We start from the raw sequence: 18571 nt of genomic DNA, 5'->3' as shown, positions 1-18571 counted from the left end.
TTGATTTGCGTGCCAAAACGTAGCATTGATTAGGTGCATGAAATTAAGTTCTTATCAGTCATGAGTAAACAATGAACCATGTGTTACACTTTTAAATTTTTGGTTTTGCTATGAATCATATCCAACTTTTCATTAGTTGTATGTTATTATCTTGAGATAAGCAGTATCATTAGACCACCAATTTTCAGTAAAACAAGGCAAAATATGGTGATTCAGTATGCCTGACTGTGAATACTTAGTGTTGTGTACAATTAATATAAGAAAGTCACACTAATCATTGATCCATAGCTGGAGAACTACAAGAGCGTTATAAATGAAATTACAAATATTCTGCGATAAGTTGGCCGTAGTAATTATGCATTTTTATATATCTTAACTCTCTACCAAAAAACACAATAGTGTTGAATTGCAAAACATAAACTTGATATGATTTGGTAAGAATTGGGAAAACGATTGCAAATGAAACGATTGTATTTTATCGATTTTTGAGAAACATATGACCATTTTTAATTTAATTGAATGCACTTCTAGTTAATACGATTTATTCGCTTGTCTGGAAAAATTTGCGTAAAACCCTTGCCCTTGTCCACCACCATACGTCGGCGAGAAGTTAATCAATGGTGAGTATAACTATCACATAGAAATTGTTCAAATTGACAGTGTTTCTGTAGTCTTACGGGTATAAAAACCAACCGGACCACATGTTTGACATCTCTGGTCTAGACGCATACAAGGCAATAGACAGAGGCCATTAACGTGTCTGAGAACGGAAGCTTAAAACATTTTCCGAACTCTCCCTTTCCCGCCCCGTACACCCGGTTCACCCCCTGTGTTGAGTGAAATGTAAGATTACAAATGGTTCAGTTAATTACCGACCAACAAACCATTATTCCGCGTCGAAAAGCGAGACCCGATATCTGCGCAAATCGATGGCCACAACGGTTGCCACAGATGGTTCGAATTTCTTAGCACTTGCTGAGCCGCGAGCCGGCAACAAGACCGCAACATGCTCGTCGTTCAATGTGTTTGTTTACCTTCAACCCCTGGCGTGAGAGCAGTGGGAACAACAATCGTCTCGACCATCTTCACGATGATCACCTGACCTGCGTTCATAATGTTTGCAAACCGATTAACTTTCAGAACCACGAAAGGATCAAAGGAAGGTTAACGAGACTCGCAACAGAAAGGGAAACATGATGCCCGCTAAAGGAAACTTTGTCTCCTTGGCACACACATCGAGTAAAGAAATTGTTAGTTTTTTGTATTTGTTTATTTTGCTTCTCACCTAATAGGGTAATCCATACAAACAGCAACACTAAAGCCGCTTGGCTGCCTTTGCCAATTTGTGCAGCCATGATGTTCGGGTTTCGTTCCTTGCGCACTCTTGAGTAGGTTTTACCCTTCGTCAGGTTCACAAATTCCGTTGATCGATCGAGCGATCGAACGCCGGGAAGATTATCCACTTGGTTAAAGTTAAATGCACACTTTAGTTATTTTACTGACATATAGACAACTCGACACTACAAACACTTCATTAAAGGATCATTACTACAAACTTGAGCACTATGAAAACAAAAAAACACAATAAAAATTATTTACAAGCGAAAAAACGAAGTGGTAAGAAAGTTGTTTACAATTTTAAATTTCTCCTAGAATGCCACTATTTCTTCAACACTTATTTCTCGTTCAGAGATGTTTACTAAATCTTTGTTATGCTGTTGAACCGTTTACCGTACCATATCAACATAGCAAGTTGTCATGACATACTCTGAGAATCAAAGTACTCAAAGTTCAGACGATAAGACTTGTTTTCTTTCACTGATTTCGCCTTAGTTCCTCGTAATCTTAACAATAATCAGAAGGTATTACATTTACGCAAAGTAATGGCTAGTAAAAAATAAACTGTTTCTGTTTGTAATTCTCGTAATTCTAACACGTTGTTTTTTGTAATTTCAGCGTGTTAGCATTCCTGATCGATTTGCGCAGATCTTCAATTTCGACACTGCCCTATAGATTTTGACGGGGATCTGAAGGATTTCGCTGAGATTAAAATACTACATCTTTCTCACGAATAAGCTGCTTTACAGTTTCAACTCTTAGTATGAGATTTCGACAAGACTACTCCAATGGAAATCCTTGGTAATTTTTTAACACGTGCTCGTTTCTGCGGCTTTGCGAACTTCCGTTAAACAGCGTGTTTTCCAATGCCGGTGCACCTGTGTGACGTCACGGTCTACAGAATCCGAAGCGACGCACCTTGTCAAACCGAAAACAACATGCCGGGGAAGCGATGCTGACTTGGATGGAAAGCCGGCTAAGAAAAGCCTGTCTATGCTACGGGCGAGTCGGTTACATTTTGTGTTTGAATGCACGAACATTTCAGTTCCCTTTTGATTCACCATTCGCGCTTCACCAATACACCTGAGAGGAAGCCCAAAAGCCACCTTTGGCGTAGGTTTTTTTTTATGCTACCCTGTTTTTCTTTTTTTTTATCTCTCGTGAACAAGTGGACACAACACACGGTGCTTCGCCTTCTCGCGGTTTTACGAACACCAACTAGCAGCGCCCGCGCGGCGATGCGCGTCAAGTCGGCGACCATGTTTGACTTTTCAGAGTTGTTGTTTCGAGCAACCCGCGCCCTCACGACCACACCTGAGCGCAGGTGATTCAACCATCATCGATTGTGTTCGACCCTTCGGAGATCGCGCGAGACAAAAGAATATGTTTCGATCAATGGCGACTGCAATGGTTAATAGCAGGACTTTTAGGGTTGCATCCCCGGAAACCACGAACGAACGCACTCCTCGGGACACAGGCTGTTGCTTTTTCCGTGAAGATCAAGACGATTTTAGACTTGCGGGATGTTGTGGTGGTCCACGAACACCGACCAAATGCGTGCCCTTCTCGGCGGTCCAACTGGTGGCACGTCGTTTAATCCAATTTAGTTGCTCGCGCCGCGGAGGTGGAGACTGCCTGCAGGGTTTAACACTAAACTGGGCAACACACAGTGGAGCTCACGACCGTGGTGGTCGATTGTGCAACAACAACGACGTACACGAGACGTTGAAACTGGTTTGTGGAGGGTGCGGTTTGTATCGTTTTATGGAACCAACACAATGCACTACTGAACGCGAGAAACCGAAACACAATTAACGTTAGTACGCTTGCACACGAAACAGAAACAATGGCACCAGCGGTGACCACGACACCAAACACCTCAATCAAACGGAATGCTCCACTCCCACCCGCACGTTCCGACGCAAACTTACTGTACGACTTGAACAACCAACACCGACGGCGGTTTGAATGCGACTGTTTGCGCGACCGCCGCGCGATTCATTCCTAACGCGGCGCGATGTTTTGCCGCTTCGCGCGTAACGAAAAACATCGAAACGATGCTGCAGCCGGAAACGCGTGGTTCACCGGATGAACACGTGCTCGACATTTGAATCGGCCGTTGCGACGTCGCGCAGACCACTTGTTGGGGGTGCAACATTTTCAGTGTGCCGTGGAAAAACGCTCCCGGAAGGCGGGCGGGTCGATGGCGGAAACTTGATGCAGCCCAGTTTGTTGGGATGCACATTTTCGCAAGAAATCACTTGTAAAGAATGGTTTGTTTAGTCTTTCTCCAGCTGGAAAACAAACGAACGTGCATGCAACTGGTCTAGTGGTCACGATCTTCGAAGACCTTTGTTCGTTCACTGGTGCATTATTAATTAAATCTCAACTTGCTCTACAATGAAACTCGTTGCAGGCGATGACTCATCTTGAGCACGATAGATTTCAGTAATATTTTATTTTGTTAATAAATTAAGCATAACAATTACAATAGAGATGTTAGCTCTATTACAGGCCTTGAAGGCAGGTTTGTTGCGTTTAAAAAATTGTTACAAATTACCATTCAACCCGAACTTTACACCGATCTCTTTTTCCAACCGTACCGTTACCTCGCTTAGAGAAAAAAATGGTTTGTGTTTAGTAAATTTATGATGCAATATGTTTTTTTTTTTTGTTTCTTCTATATCATATTCTCCACTGTTTCGCTCGAAACGGTATCGATGTACCCTCCTTGCGCAGTTGCTTTATTTGCGACGGTAAAAGCTAATGATTTATTTTCCACGCTCCGAGAAAAGCGAACAACCGTTCGGCGGGATACTATTTATTAGTGAAACCCTAGAGTATAGGGACCAACATCGTCCCTCTTTGTGCGTTGTTGCTTTCGTGTCCCGAGCCAGATTGAGCGGCAATAGCGTACTGATCCCGGCGTCGAGCTTAATAGAAGCATACGCGCAAACACCAATAAACATCCTGCATCCAAAACTGACCAAAACGAGGGCATTGGAATCGCAACTGGGTAAGAAAGAAGGGGAGGAGGAAACGAAAAAAAATGGGAAAAGAGTCCCGCAAAGCAACAGAATGCACCGAACATAAATATGTTTCCCAAAACATCGATCTTATCAATGGGAGCAGCCCGATTGGGATGTGGTGCTAAAGTGGTATGTTGGGATGTTTTCTGTCCCGCCGGGACTTCCCTCGCGTTCACCCCTGCCGTTTTTCCAAGCATTTTGTGCTCTCGTTTTGCGCTTCATTAGGAAAAGTAAGAGCCACTCGGGCGTCCACCGCAAGGACCCTTTCTTCCCGGGTCCGTACACCGTTGCAGCCCTCCTTTTATTAAACGCTTTCGTGCTAAAAGTCACATTTATCATTTATCCGGCCAATGGAAACGGTTACCGTTGCCTTTCGTAGCTCGTTTTATGCATTTTCACTGCACGCATCCCTTCAGTGCTCGGCTAGGGGAAAACCGGGTCATATCTACAGTAATAATGGGACTGAGGACGGAGGTCCTCTTGAAACATCTCTCTCGAAAATCGGTTCAGGGTGTTCTGCACCATTCTATTTCTCTTGCTAACACCATTTCTAGGAAACGGTTTAGGGCAACGAACTTGGCATAGATAGGGGCTGCAAAGGTGCAAGACCCCTTGCTGCTAATTAGCATATCCGAGCGCATGGTGGCACTACACGCTTCTTTCGTGTCATCAAATGTGTAAGACAAATTGTTCTAAACATGTTTTTTTCTCAAAAGAGAACACATGTTTTAGCGCCGCATATGAATGAGGCAAATGATAACAACGAAACATGCAATGAATAATGATTTTGTAAACAAAGTTGAACAGTGTGAGCTTGTTGCATCAAATTGAATTTCAAACATATAAAGGAGCTACTTTACAAATAATGTGCTTTCCTTTTTTGTAGGAATCCTAGAATATTTAAAAAATATTATGAACATAATTCTTTAGAAGAGCTAGTTATCAGATCAACTGACATTAATAACTTGTTTTTTGTTTAACACATTTGAAACAGTTACTAACGAGCAAGAAGAAAGCTGGAAACTAAAAAGAGGACAAAGGAGAATAATAATTCGAAATTACGACTATGGAAATACATTTATACTGCTTAGCTGGACTGTTCCATATCATGTACAATTTTTTTTTTTAATATTCAATGACTTAAAAGATTGTGTTGCACTTCGTTGTTTATAGCAACTTTATTTTGATTCAGGACCATGCGCACTCTTTCTACGCTTCCAGCTTGATGTGTTTCGTAAAGCTACAAAAACATTTCCATTCTTTCAAACCTTTCACAAAAATCACCCTTTGGAGAAAAACTGTAACCGAAGACGGGCCTAAAGTAAACATGGCGTTAATAATATGCCATCAGCTCAACAAGCCAACATCAGTACTCTAACGTTGGGGTGGAAATTAATTTCCCACACTTTGTCCCTTGAAAATCGCCCCTTCTTCGAGGCAAGTGCAGAACGGTGCGTACTTAATCGTTTCAATGCTTGTGCATCTTAAAGGGCAAGGAGAAATTATTGCTACACCGACTCCCAACCGATCGTTGTTGAATCAAGTGCGCACATGTGGCCATGTTTGCTTTAGGTTAAAAGCGAAGCACCGAGAATCGATTTCCCTGCAGCCGTTTGGGCCGACGGAGGGGAGCGGGAAAACTCCACGGCGAGGACCGAGTGTGTCACATGTCAGATGAGCCGTCTGATTCGAAAGGACACCCGCGCAAAAAGGGCGGTACATCCATGACGTGCGAGTGTCAGCTTATGATATTTGCCAACGCACTCCGCATCCAACTCCGCCCGCCAATCCATCAGCGTTGCATTCATCTGGGTGCGCGGAAAGTGTTGTCGTCGCTGCTGAAGGAAATGCTAACAACAATTCGGCACACGTCAAACCTCCGGTGAAATGACTTTCACCAGGCAGGGGTCTTTGAAGATGACAAGCTGAAACAATAACATCAACCGGCGCCATCGGACACTTTTCCGGCCGTCCAAAAAGAAAAAGGGACTTCTCGATACTCCCGTTAGGCAGGGAAATTAATCATCGTAACGGTAAAGTGCAGCCAGAATGTCTGTATCAAATTCAGCCCCGGTTGGGGGTCGGTCGGCGGAAGGGACGAAGACGCGAGTGTGATTGAGATTGATTAGAGGAAAAATTATGTTGATAGCCTACAGACGTTGTCGGAAGAAAGCCATGATTCCGAGAGCGGGAGAGCAATGGAAGGGGTTCTCCTACAGCGGAAGAATACTACCCCGGCTTGCCTGATGGAGCTTAAATGGAGAAACAATAAGAAACAAAGCATCCTTCGTCCTTCGACACAGATTTTCTTTTCTTCCCGTTGTTGCTTTTCTACCATCAATTCATCTGTCTGCCCCTTCGGGCGACACTCTTAAAGCTGGCCCCATCAAGAATGTCACGGACGGGCGGGGATGAGATATGGGGTCGGGCTTGAATGGCACCGGGATATACACATCTTGCACTAAGCCGCAGCTATTTGTATCGATAATGGAACCCATTCGTTGGTTTTGGCATCACAAAGCGAAACTAAAATCGGAATGCCGTTTACTGGGAGTTGTTGAACGGTTTTCTACAACAACATCACTCCCTTGTACCAGGGAATCAGATTTCACTAGCAAAGGTAGCGGTATGAGAACATTTTCCTTGGAGTCATCTTGGAGCCAATCGATCACTGTTAATAATAGATTCATTTGTTTTTACTGACAGTTTCCCAGCGGTAAGGGAAGAGTGTAATGATTTTCCAAATACTTTAGACAACGATTTAACAAGGGGAGTTAGTTTTTTGTTTGAAAAGTTTATCGTACTAGCCATCAAAAACATTGCCATGGGAAAACCCTCACAGTTTAAATTCTTACTTTCTTGACAATAATATACTACCTACAGAAGAAATTTTAAACAAACATACACATATTTTTAAACTGAAAAAAAATCAAACATTCCATGAATCATCAAACATTGCATCAGGAACAGATTGGTTCAGGTGCTTCAATTTAAAATACATGAAAATACTGGGAAATCCTCTGTAGAAGGCAAACACTTCATCATACACAAGTACAGCGCAAAAAGGGAAAATCTGCACTGCCTACCAATTATTTGTGTGTGCGTACCAACGCATCATAAACATCATCATCATTCTCGGAGGCCAGGAAATATTTCGAGAAAAAATCACAGTTCCAAGCACTCGCTCAAACGCTCGTTGAAAAAAAAAATAATATTCGACCCAAAGTTTACTCAGCTGCTTCATGCTGCCGCTATGGCGATGCTCCGACGGTGCATGTCTGCAAAAATATTATCACCTTCACTTTTACCCACTCAAATATTTATTCCTCTGCATCTGTTATTCATGGAACAACAGCAAGGACATCGATTGCGGAAGCCGGCTGAGCGAATGCTACGACGAGGCGGCTTCCAACACCAACGCAAGCCGATATGGGTGAAATTGTGCCGATGCAATTTTTTTTTTAGTAACTTCAGCTTTCCACTTCCCATTTCCGGCCCGACACAGCTCGGTGTCGATGAAATCCTCCCTCTCCTCCCCAACTGGAGGCCAACAACCTTGCCGGAAGTGAGTGTGTATGGGAAGGAAAATCGGTCTAGCCCGTTGAGTGGTGGTACCATGTAGTTGATTTTCCTACCCAGCCTTCTGGGCGACCTCACGGTGGAGATTTCTCTCGCTCGCCCTTAAGAGTATCCGATGCAAACAGCATTTTTTTATTCCGAACGTATCCCCTGGCAACGTCACCGGCTTCCACGATGGTGAAAAGTCTAAAGCACACAAACATAGCGTTTGCGTCAGTTTTATTTCCCTCCTTTGGTAGATCGCTTTTTAACCGAGTATGGAGGCCCCTTTTTTTCCATCACCATCCCGATGCGCCCTGGATGCGCCCGGACGCAATCTGAATCTCCTATCTGGGGCTGATGATAAGAATAATATTTTATTCATCGGTGGCACATGATTCCCGGTCGAACCTTACGGCTCCAGCCAACGCTGGTGGAAAGGCGGAAGAAGGAAAGAAAAGGTTGGACAATGCGGAAGATGATTACGAAATTTTGCTTCCGGACATGTGTGTGATCCTTGAGGGCACGCAGCGTTATTTAGAACAGCAACAGTTTGAAGGAAGCTCCCGCCCCGTACGCTTTGCTAGTGGGAGCGAGAAGGGCGCAAAAGAAGGGTGCACCGGAGAAAATTGATCCACGCAACGGGGGGATGAATTAAAGATCGTTATCGGATGTCTGGAAGGCATTGGAGTGTAATGAATTTTAATCGAAAATCATATTTTTGCTTTTATCCCGGCGTGGTCGAGGAAACTTTTCTCCGAGTGGAAAACTCGGACCGTCAATTGAGGATAGTTCTAGAGGTCGTGGTATGATTTACGAATAAAAGCTATACGAGTAGAAAATGATTGCATGATTTGCTCCAACAATAATTTATTATTCTATCTTATTTCTAGATAAACTAACTACGGAGAGTTCTTAAATTAATTTGCACGTTTTGACTGTCTTCCATTCGGCATCCCTAAAATGTAACCAACCTGCAGCAAAAAATGGACCCCATAAATAAAGCATAATTCTGAAACAACAGTCACTGAAAAACGACAACTCGGCTCGGGAGGGCACGCGGCTGGCGAGATGCAAATTTTATTTTCCATTAATTCTAGCTTCCCACCCCGGAGGGCAAACGGGCTCCGAACTGCTTGTTGTTCCAGATGTTGCAGCTTTTTCGCAAGCTCAAATCCTCCCCCCAAACCCCCCGAGGGAGGTGTGGATTCCGGGAAGGATGCGGAGGACAACAAGTTTTGTTACAAATTTGTCCATAAATAATTGGCCCCGAAGCGTTTTTCCACGGGGAGTGTTGTTTTTTTTATTTGGGTTTCGTACGAATGGGAAAGATTTGTGGGCGGTGGGCGGTTCGTTTAATGTTCTTTCTAACGGAATGCTCATCCTTGCATCCTTGTCTATGTGTGTGTGTGAATAGGAGTGAGTGAGTGTGCATCTTTCAGCCCGGGAAATCGCGGAAATTTCACTTCCGTCCTGTTTGAAAAAAAAACTTTCCTTCTTTTTGCACTCGATCCGCAAAGTGGGAGCAACAAAAGGTTCAAGGAATTCCGTGCTCTCCAACGGTGCGGTCAGCGGTCCCCCCAACGGTGAAAGTGCCGGGTAAGACGCGTGGCTTCTCGGGTTTTGCGAAAATCTCAACTTTCCCAGCGCCCAGCACTATGCGGTGTGTCCTATAAATTTGCAACACGAGCCTCCGGTATGTGAACCGGGCTTTGGTTCGGGAAAGCCGGCGCTTGAAACATTCGCAACGAACAACCACAACCACGGCGAGGGGGATCCGAGCGCTTGACCATCGTCGGAGGAAAGTTTTATCTGAAAAACGAAAAAAATCCCGGCACAATTTTCCGGCTCCAAGCTCGGATCGGATCGTCGAAAAGTTTTGCACCTGCTGTTGCCGCCCGGGCGAAAAGTGTACTACAACTCCAAAGTGCAAAGGCCGGGTCCTGTATTTCGATGTGTCAATGTTTGACATGGATAAAATACTCAACCTCGGCGGCTCACCCGGGGTCCGGGAGGGGTAGGACTTTTCAAGTTTTGCACATTTCTTGGGGAGTTTTGTGTGTGTATCCCGGGGTGTTGTTTTGCTCTTTCGGTCGAACACATTTTCGTGTCAGGAATAATGAAAATAAAGCCATTAAATTTCATTCTATCTCTTCGCCCCAAGAATTGAGGTGACACCGTTACGACCCATCGTAAGACGTCGGATAGGAAGGGGAGAGGGAGGGGAAGGGGAACTAATGGATACGCCAAAGGCATCACCTCGCGCAGGACGAATGCAACAGAACATCGATCTCGACGAAAGATCGAAGCCGGGGGCGGATGGAATTTTCCCTCCAGGATATGCACGCTGTCGGTTCACCAGGGGGAGGGAGGTGGAGGGAGGAACAGAATTTTTCACTTCATTTTATACCCTGCATGCTCGTGCCTCACGCCTCCCCTTTCCACTTGCCAATAAATACGTTCGTCTACGCAGGGCAAACAAGTGTTGAAGATGCGGGCCTACGCTCGGTGGTGGGAAATAAATAATTTTCCACCGACACCGAACTGTCGTTTTTCGGAAAGCCACACCGGAGGGGAAGGGGACTGTTGGGAAGTATAGGTACTAAAACCGGGCGGGCAATTACAACGACGGCACTGGCACTGGGAATACCTTTTTACATCCGGCGAGACACACCGTCGAAGGGGAGGATTCGTTGGCTTTAGCGTAGGGAGTACAACAATGGTGAACACAGTGGTTGCTGCAACCTTTGGAATTCTTTTGACAGGACGAACACGGAACGGAAGCTATCTGCTTTTCTTTTAAAGCTAAACAAGTCTTTGCGTGCGGGCAACATTTCGGCGAATATAGTTGAATAAAGTTGGTTCTTTGCTAGGGAAATGTTATGCTCAGTATTCTTTGCGCGCAGCATGGAAAGCAAAGAACGTCGGTCCCCCACGAAAAGAAAACCCGAAACCTAAAGACGACAAAAAAGTGTTGAAAGACCGAAAAGAAAAACTGTTTCATTTTTAAAACATTCTGAAACCTCTCCTCTTTCGGTTTTTCAAACGTCCTCAAGTTCGTCATTTTTAACCGACCCTTTTTCATTCATTGAAAACGGTCGTTTCAAAACGATTCACTTCAAAACCCGAGCCCCGGTGGGCTTTTGAGGAAAATATGTTAATTACGCTTGATTTATCGTCGCACGTTCCGGTATTTCTCCGCGGCACGCTGGTGGCGCCTGGTTCGGAATTCGGAAAAGCTTTCCTCACCCGACCGAGGGCGCCCATGAAAACGGTTACTTTACGAGGCGCGTTAGTTATTTTTTCGCGTGCCGATCCCATTGCTTGACCGATTCGCGCAATCTGTGCCACGCCGAGGCCGTTGCCTGCCATGGGGTCTGCTTTTTTAAAACGTGTCACTCTCGAGCGGCCAGTGGGCGATCTCATAAATTCCAGTGAATTATACAACCGACCTCAATCCGGAGGGCGTTCTCCACTATCGGTCGCCGGTGGAGAAGATATGAATTACGGTAGCCCCGAACCCCGTGGGCGATAAGGCCCTTCGCCAAGTTTTCCCGCCAAGAAAATCCGGTGGGAAAGCCCGCTCGGTTTCGGTAAATTAATTTCATCGGACCAGTTTACGTGCCAGCCGGACATATTCAAATCGGTCTGGTAGGGGGGAAGGGTCATTCGAGTGGCTCGAACTCGACAAGATTGTGACCCGAAAAGCGAACGGTTGACGGGAGGGTTCCAACGATGGCTTATAAATTCATTTGCACCGTGTTTTATGACACTAACGGCGTTTAATTTGATGTAATTGCTGCGAGCGGCTACCGGAAACGGTTGATGGCCAGGCGGTGGGTGAATGTTAGGTTCCGTATGGGAAAACCACAGTGAAGCCGTACGTCGGTGTAATTGTACATTTGTTTGAACACCATAAAACCATGAGCCTCTGGAAGTTCTAAAAACACTTTACTGCTTGTAGAAAGACGTAGCATTTATTGTTTGGTTCACATTTCCAGTATGTCACCATGCCATGGGCAAGTACTCAAAATAACCAATTGTTTGCTTAGCAATACTTATTCCTCCATTCACACTCAACCACCGTGATGTGGACGTTATAATTCGTCCTTTTCCTCGTATTCGAGTGTTTGAAGTGCTCTCAAAGACTCGTCCGAACTTCCTTTCAATGGCATCTCATTCACAAGACTTTTTCATTCATGCAGTTGAAGATTATGACATTTACAACCAGCTTAGGACTTTCGGTGAAAAGTGTACTGAATAGGCTACAAAAACTGGTCACCAGCCTTGCGGGTCCAGTGTGCGGAACACCGGTCATCGCTTGGCAGAGATGCATTCAACTTTAATCCCATTTCACCTTTTGAAGTGAGGGATGCATTCGTGGACCGTTGCGATAAAATAGTTGCCTTCCTTTGCTCGCACGATAGCGGAAAGGTACGAGGCTAAATACTCTACGACTTTAATCCCTTCCTCCTTCCTGTGCCACTCCATGGGCCGATGGTGGTGCGACCGTTTCCAAGGACATTTAAAGTAACGGGTCCATTTTCTTCCGCCCGAAAGCTTAGCAGAAAACGGAGTAAATAAAGACGTGTGCGACCTATTGCCGCTGACGGTATAATTAGCATCGTTTTTCCCATCGTTCACGTTTCCCAAAGTCCATTCCGTTCGTGTAACAGTTTAATCCTCCGGGAGCGGTGAAGTAGCTCCCTTACGTAACGACTCCGTCTTAAAGGACTCTTCAAGGAAGCGGATATTTCTTCATCATCCACGAAACATTCACGCCGTTTTTGTGAACGAGAGTGTGCTTTAAGGGGCGAGAAATAACTGATGCTAATCACAACATTTGCCGTTTGTTGTTGGTGTTTTACTTGTAATCGGCTCCATTTTCCGGGGCTAAGACTTGGCCACACACCATCCTGGGACCATCCTGGGAAAAGAATTGTCCAGTATTTGAGACGGAACGGAACACATTCGAAACGACAACAATCGTCGAGAATACCATGGCGATGGTGGCGAACCGGAGGAAAACCTGATCATTATTATGCTACAGCTTATGCTGGGACAAATGGAAACCGATGGAAATAAACGGATATTGGTGAGGGCTTTCTGTTGTCTGAAAAGCTCTTACAGCAATGTCAATGCTTTTACTGCTGTTGTGTTTCGCTTGGAATGATTCCGTTTCTGCGATCAACGGCTTTCATTACCTGCTATGCTTACGGCCCATTTTTAATCCCTTCGGGAAAATGTTATCCTGAGAACGGAATTTGGAAGCTTCTTAACTATCATTAACTTCAAATTTAACTTCATTCTATCAAAGGAGTGTTAATAAGTTGAAATGCGTTTCACTCTTAACCGTTTTACGTTGCGTTACGCTTTCAAAGATTTAAAAAGCATAAAGTCTCACATTACATGAAGAAAATCTTATTACTATTTTTTAAACGACTAGCTATTCAAAGCCGATCAAAATACTTTCCTCATTCAAGGAAGTGCAACGAACGCGTTCCTACTACCAACAAACACCCAAGTTCCATGGAGAAAATCTGAGCGATTCTTTTTTCGCATAGGGTATCATTACAGTTTTTTCTTCCAACTCAACCCTTTTCCCATATTTTTCTTTGAATTTCTAGAGGTTTCCACTTCTTTCCTGTTCAGTTGTTTGTGAATCCGAAGCATCGCGATTTGCCTCTTCGTCGGTCGCGGGCGTAAATACTTCCTGAAAAATGCTTGAAGAAAGTAAGCAAACGTTTCTCGATGGCTTCGCGTCTCACTTGCTTATGCTTCTTATGTTCGCAACGACACGCTCAGTCTATATTGTAAACAACTATCAACCCGATCGTTTTCGGTGGACGGTTGGACATCTTGCAGGCGAAGCTTCTGCGTCACCGGAACGTTAGTCACGGTCGCAAACCACTGACTAAGCGAAACGACTTCGTTATGCTGCTGCGGCGGGTTTCCATTTTTTGTTGTCCTCCACTCCACCCACCGTGCTATGTTGGGGAGTAATGTGACCGTTGGTTGGTTAGAAAAAATTGAGAAAAATTATCCGCTATTGGGACGAGAAGAAAACGAGACGTAATGAAACAGTTAATATTGCACTTGTTCCCTTTCAGTTAGTATTTGTACGCTACTTTTTGTGATATAATGTAGGTCACGCTTTCATTCTGTAGTCGCATCGTTGGATATGAATTGAGCGCACAACGATATCGATGCCGTACACGCAAGTCAAAATAAAGACCACCTCATGTACTGGTGTGCTGTGCCACCACATCACTATCAGCCCCCTGATAATGCTCTTATCGTCAATTATGAATTTATCGCAATCAACGCACAGATAAGGCACAGGTGGAATCACACACTTCGGTCTGGTTTTTCGAAATTCTACGTCCGCGCGGGCTTCAGGAAAGACAATTCATGCAGTTCATTCGAGTTGCTTTGATGAAAACATCGCCCCCGATTCGTGCCGAACGCCATGAATGGTCCTTTTCGGGCAGTTCATTCGGACGACGAGGGAACGCCAGAAAAACACTTGTCGGAATGTTTTGACTACTTCCGGGTCGGTCGGTTGTTTGGTGCGGCCGGTGGTCTCGGAGGTTGTGGGTTTGTTTTTATGTTGCTGGGAAGGTGGATGAAACATTGAAACGTTGATGGGAAATTACCTGAGTTTCTGAGAATGATCATTCAAAGTGCGGAGTATGTGAAGTATACTTTGTAAAATTTAATTAATATACCTTCCAAGAAATTATGAATCACCATTAACTCATAAAAAAGCACTTAACCTTTAGCTGTTTTAATATTTATGTTCCACTACTGCATAGTATTCCTATCGCAACCTTCAAAACTTTCATAATTTGGAAGATTTGATTTTCCATGTGTCATAAAACATATTTTCACCTACATCCATTTTTATATCTAGGAGAAAGGAAAATGAGGTATGTTATCTATTTTTAATTACAAAATAATCAACCCTTTCCATTAGTCTGGCATACACTCAGTCCAAAGAAGCTACAGGACCTTTCAACTCCATCATACACAGCGCCGACTATCAACATAAATCTTCCCCCAATCAATCTCAACACGCGCCCTCGGTTTCTTGCGACAATTACCTCGCAAGCAACGCAAGGTCCATGTTCGGTAGCTTCAGGAATAATTAATTTCACCGGGTTTCATCAAACTTCACTTTGGGAAAGGTGCTGTTTTTGCTTGTTGATCTCACTGCTGCAGAAGATTCTTCAATTATTTCTTTATTTATTTCTTCTCTTCATACCCAAGACGCATTAGGAAAGGGAAACCCTTTGCTCTTCGGCATCTTTTATGTTTGTCCGCAATTTTTATCCTTGGTAAGTACACCCTTCCCCCATCTGCGGCCGTTAACCACTGTGTGCTCCCAAAAGTGTCACACGTTTCGAATGATTCTCCCTGCCCTTTATTCCTCCGCCTGCGAAAATGATAGGAAGCATCTTTCAAGCAACACATTTTCCACCAGAGCCAGGCATAGAACCAGATGTTTTAATTCCACCAAACCGCGGGGCTGAGAATGGGCGCAGGATGACTAGTTTTTTGGAGGGTGTGAAGGAAAAAGATAAAAATAATCCAAGCACAATCGCGGTCAACCGAAACCGTACCATACGGTATCGCGAAGGTTTTGTTCCTGTCGAGTTACGCTTTTAATTAAAGTGAGGCTACAATTCGGCGCCAAATTTCAGCTGCAAATGGACACTGGTGAAACGGAACCGAGCATCAAAGGGGAAATTATAATACCGCTGGAATGACACCGTCCGAAATCTCGCGGGATGCGTTTTTCAAGTGAAAAAAGGAATGGAAAAAGTGAGCAAGTAGCAAGAATGAAGCCTGAAAAAAGGTATTGCTCGGACCTTACTTTCGGTTCGACATTACTTATTTAAAGAGAGCTTTTCGGTGCCACGTGGGAATGCAAAGTAGGGAACATTGCCAAATGGCCATTACCCATTGGCGCGCGTAGGAAAAAATCCGGACCGATCCGAAAATAAAACTCCCATTTTTCCCGCCCTTGCGGTGGTGTCCCTGCGGGAGTCTCGCAAGGAATAAATTATCCGCCGGCGCGCTGTGGCCCCCCGTTTTCCCTCGGCAACATTTTCCCATTGTTTTCACTAATTTTATATGACTTCTGTTTTCGTTTTTCGTTTCGTTGCTCGTTGCTAGAATAACCATTAGAAAGCCGAACCGAACGGGCTGTGCATACCTGAGCATTGGGTCGCCGTTCGAGACTCTATTAGTGGGCCGTTTGTTTCCATTTGGTTCCGGAGCACGGACCGACCGATTGGGAAAAATATGAATCCAGTGGAAGCTGGGTGTTGTTTTAGAAGGAAAAAAAAACAAACAAACCGTCACCGCTAATGGTCAAATGGAAAAATAAAAATTACAGAAAATCCCTCTCAATAACACCGGTCGTGAACGTTCGCGTCCTCCTGGGGCAGGAGAAAGAATTTTCACCTTACTCCTACGGAAGCTGGTCGCGTCCAACCGACAACCAACATTCGCATCCCATGCATTGATGCTGGCGATACACTTTTCCGGTCGTTGACTTCACGCTGAACGGATCTCGGAACGGATCGGTAGAGGAGTGGGAAATTCCCCGATGAGGAAACTTTGGTTTTATTAATTTATGATCTAATTTCATTTTGCCTAGTGTTGGGCCGTTGTAGCGTGGAAACTGGCGGCTTTTCCGCGTTCTCGTAGAAAGGGTGCTTCGGGCAAAAGGGAGTGGGTACATTTTCCGCGAAATTTTCGAGGGAAACGCACGTATCAACAAACATGCGTATTACAGGATAAAGGACAATTGAATCTCGCCCAAAATCTTTAAAAAGCACACGATTCCATTTTCCCTTTTTCGCGTGCGTTTCACAGCCTTGTAGTGCTTGATGTAATATCGATGATTGCGATCAAGAATATTAATTGCCATCAGGACGTGCTACTTCGATATAAAACACACCCCAAGCGCGCGCGGTTTATTTCTAACGTTAGCACTTAGGGCTACACAATCCAGTATTTCCTATACATATGGTCCCTTTTTCACCCGGGCGACCCTTTGAAACATCATTCGGAGTGCCTTAATTATAGCTGCATTCATACGTCGGTTACATTTTCCGCAATCGCGCAGGGGTATAATTTAAATTATGCTTCTAATTGTTGCGAAATAAACATACGCACGGAGAGAAACAGCAGGATCGGTTCGGCTTTTCCATGGTGGTAAAGTTCGGAAACGATGCGTACGGAAGATGATGTACGGCTACTGCAGGGTTTTAGCATAAATTCATTGGACGGTTGAAAGGCAAAGGGCAATGATTTTATTATATGATGAATTTTTCATAGCGTTCGTTTGCCATTTACTTCGCGATGGCTAAAAGAGACAATTGGCTGAAGATAAAAGGATGATGATTCATTTTGGAAAATTGTATGTTTGAAAATGGTATTTGTAGATAACCATTTTGGATATATTTTTTAACAAACCCATATTCTGATGTCATGAAACAGAGTACTTTTACATTTATTTGTCTCACAGACAACCAGTGGCAGAGTTTTGTTGAAACATTTGAGTGGATTTTAAAAGCTTAATGGCCATACTGGCACCACAGGGTGGGTGGCTTACGGCACATTAACAGGTTTATAATTTAACATAAACACCGAACAGCTTTTCCCTTTCACCGTTGCCAGACTCGCGGCGAGAAACCAACAGGTAATAAAACGGGATCGTTTAATTTTATTTGTCCCGCTCACCAACCGACAGCCGAGTGCGAAAAGAATCCTGGCTCTCGGTTTTCCCCCCCAGTGGCGTCGCACCCGGAAAACGGCAGCCTCCGCCCGGGAAAATGGTTTCTCGTTTTGCATTAGCACACCATCGTCAGGACGCCGTGACGAATGTTGGATGGTTCCGATGGCGGCATAAGAGCAGCATCCCTTGCGCCGAATCATGTCGGGCGCTTCCGGCCTGATGTAGCCGCCCCACCTCAGCTTGCCGCTCGCATCCGGGAACTCGACCGTGTTCCGAGCTTCCCGTCTGTGGCTTCCCGTATGGTTCAATTCACCCGCCGACCCGCGGGATGTGGTTTGGAATGTTTACTTAAGCGAAATTTCCTCCCAATTTCATTTTACGACCCGGCCCGCGGCTGAAGGCGTTGGGCCTCGGGCGGCGACGGAGGCAGGGGACGGGGAAAACCCCCGAAGTGCGGATGCTGCATTCAGCTGCTACCAAAAGTTCGCCATCATCTTGAGAGGCGAGACAGAGCGATGGGGGATGGGGATGTGGGTATCATTTTCGTCTAGGCAAAGATCTATAAAAACTTGCCCCGTTCCCGCCTTCGGCGGCTTCCCCCTCCGCCCCGACAGCTAAATGCCCCACTGTGGGTAAGGCGTAAGTACATTAGAGCCCAAGGCAAGGAGTAGTCTAATTTTTCGACCGGGAGGAAAACTTCAACCGACACCCGAGTGTTACAGATGTTGAACTGTGAGCCAACTGGAGTATGGTAATGGAAACACATTCGCGTTCACATTCTGAATGGTTCTGGTTTTCTAACCGGTTAGGGTGAAAGAAAAGCGTAAGAAAATGTTAAATGTTAGCAAAAAAAAGCCTAGTTGCTTATGCTCACTACTTTTTAGGACATCTTAAAATA

General features: G+C 44.7%; 2 protein-coding genes across 2 annotated transcripts in view; one reads left to right on the top strand and one right to left on the bottom strand.

The window, feature by feature from the left end:
- Positions 1-1355, bottom strand: part of LOC131258921 (fasciclin-2) — a 50725-nt gene extending 49370 nt beyond the window's left edge. The window contains exon 1 of the mRNA XM_058260321.1: positions 1286-1355. Coding sequence (XP_058116304.1) covers positions 1286-1355 — 70 coding nt within the window. The remainder of the gene's footprint in view (positions 1-1285) is intronic.
- Positions 1-18571, top strand: part of LOC131258941 (vacuolar protein sorting-associated protein 37B) — a 492072-nt gene that overhangs the window by 470203 nt on the left and 3298 nt on the right. The gene's annotated exons all lie outside the window — the stretch shown is intronic.

This window comes from Anopheles coustani, chromosome 3, assembly GCF_943734705.1.
Source record: "Anopheles coustani chromosome 3, idAnoCousDA_361_x.2, whole genome shotgun sequence".
NCBI lineage: Eukaryota > Metazoa > Arthropoda > Insecta > Diptera > Culicidae > Anopheles > Anopheles coustani.
The sequence above is the reverse complement of the archived record's forward strand: the minus strand, read 5'-3'. Positions and strand labels throughout refer to the sequence as shown.